Consider the following 253-nt stretch of genomic DNA (forward strand, 5'->3'; position numbering starts at 1 on the left):
TAGTTTCAGTGTTGGTTATCTGCAAGTACAGTGGCGGAGCCAAGATTGATTAAACCATGCATGAAAGTAATATACAACTCAGAATTTTAACACGTTATGGCCATAATTTGCACGATCAGAATGAAGGAATTTGAGAACTTTTGAGGGAGCCATGGCCTCTTTGAACCTAACTGCCATCCGATCCTATATGCAGGTGAGAATAAATTATGTTTATAGCTCATAATTTCGATGTATTGAACGAGCATTTCTTAGG

The 253-nt window shown here is 37.9% G+C and overlaps 1 protein-coding gene across 1 annotated transcript in view; it reads right to left on the reverse strand.

Moving 5' to 3' along the window:
• LOC110415793 (uncharacterized) overlaps positions 1 to 253 on the reverse strand; it is a 1,279-nt gene that overhangs the window by 179 nt on the left and 847 nt on the right. Inside the window, exon 3 of the mRNA XM_021427515.1 lies at positions 1 to 19. This exon is cut by the window's left edge and continues 179 nt beyond it. Coding sequence (XP_021283190.1) covers positions 1 to 19 — 19 coding nt within the window. The remainder of the gene's footprint in view (positions 20 to 253) is intronic.

This window comes from Theobroma umbraticum, unplaced genomic scaffold (assembly GCF_002168275.2).
Source record: "Theobroma umbraticum cultivar Fairchild unplaced genomic scaffold, ASM216827v3 scaffold_147.0, whole genome shotgun sequence".
NCBI classification, from domain to species: domain Eukaryota; kingdom Viridiplantae; phylum Streptophyta; class Magnoliopsida; order Malvales; family Malvaceae; genus Theobroma; species Theobroma umbraticum.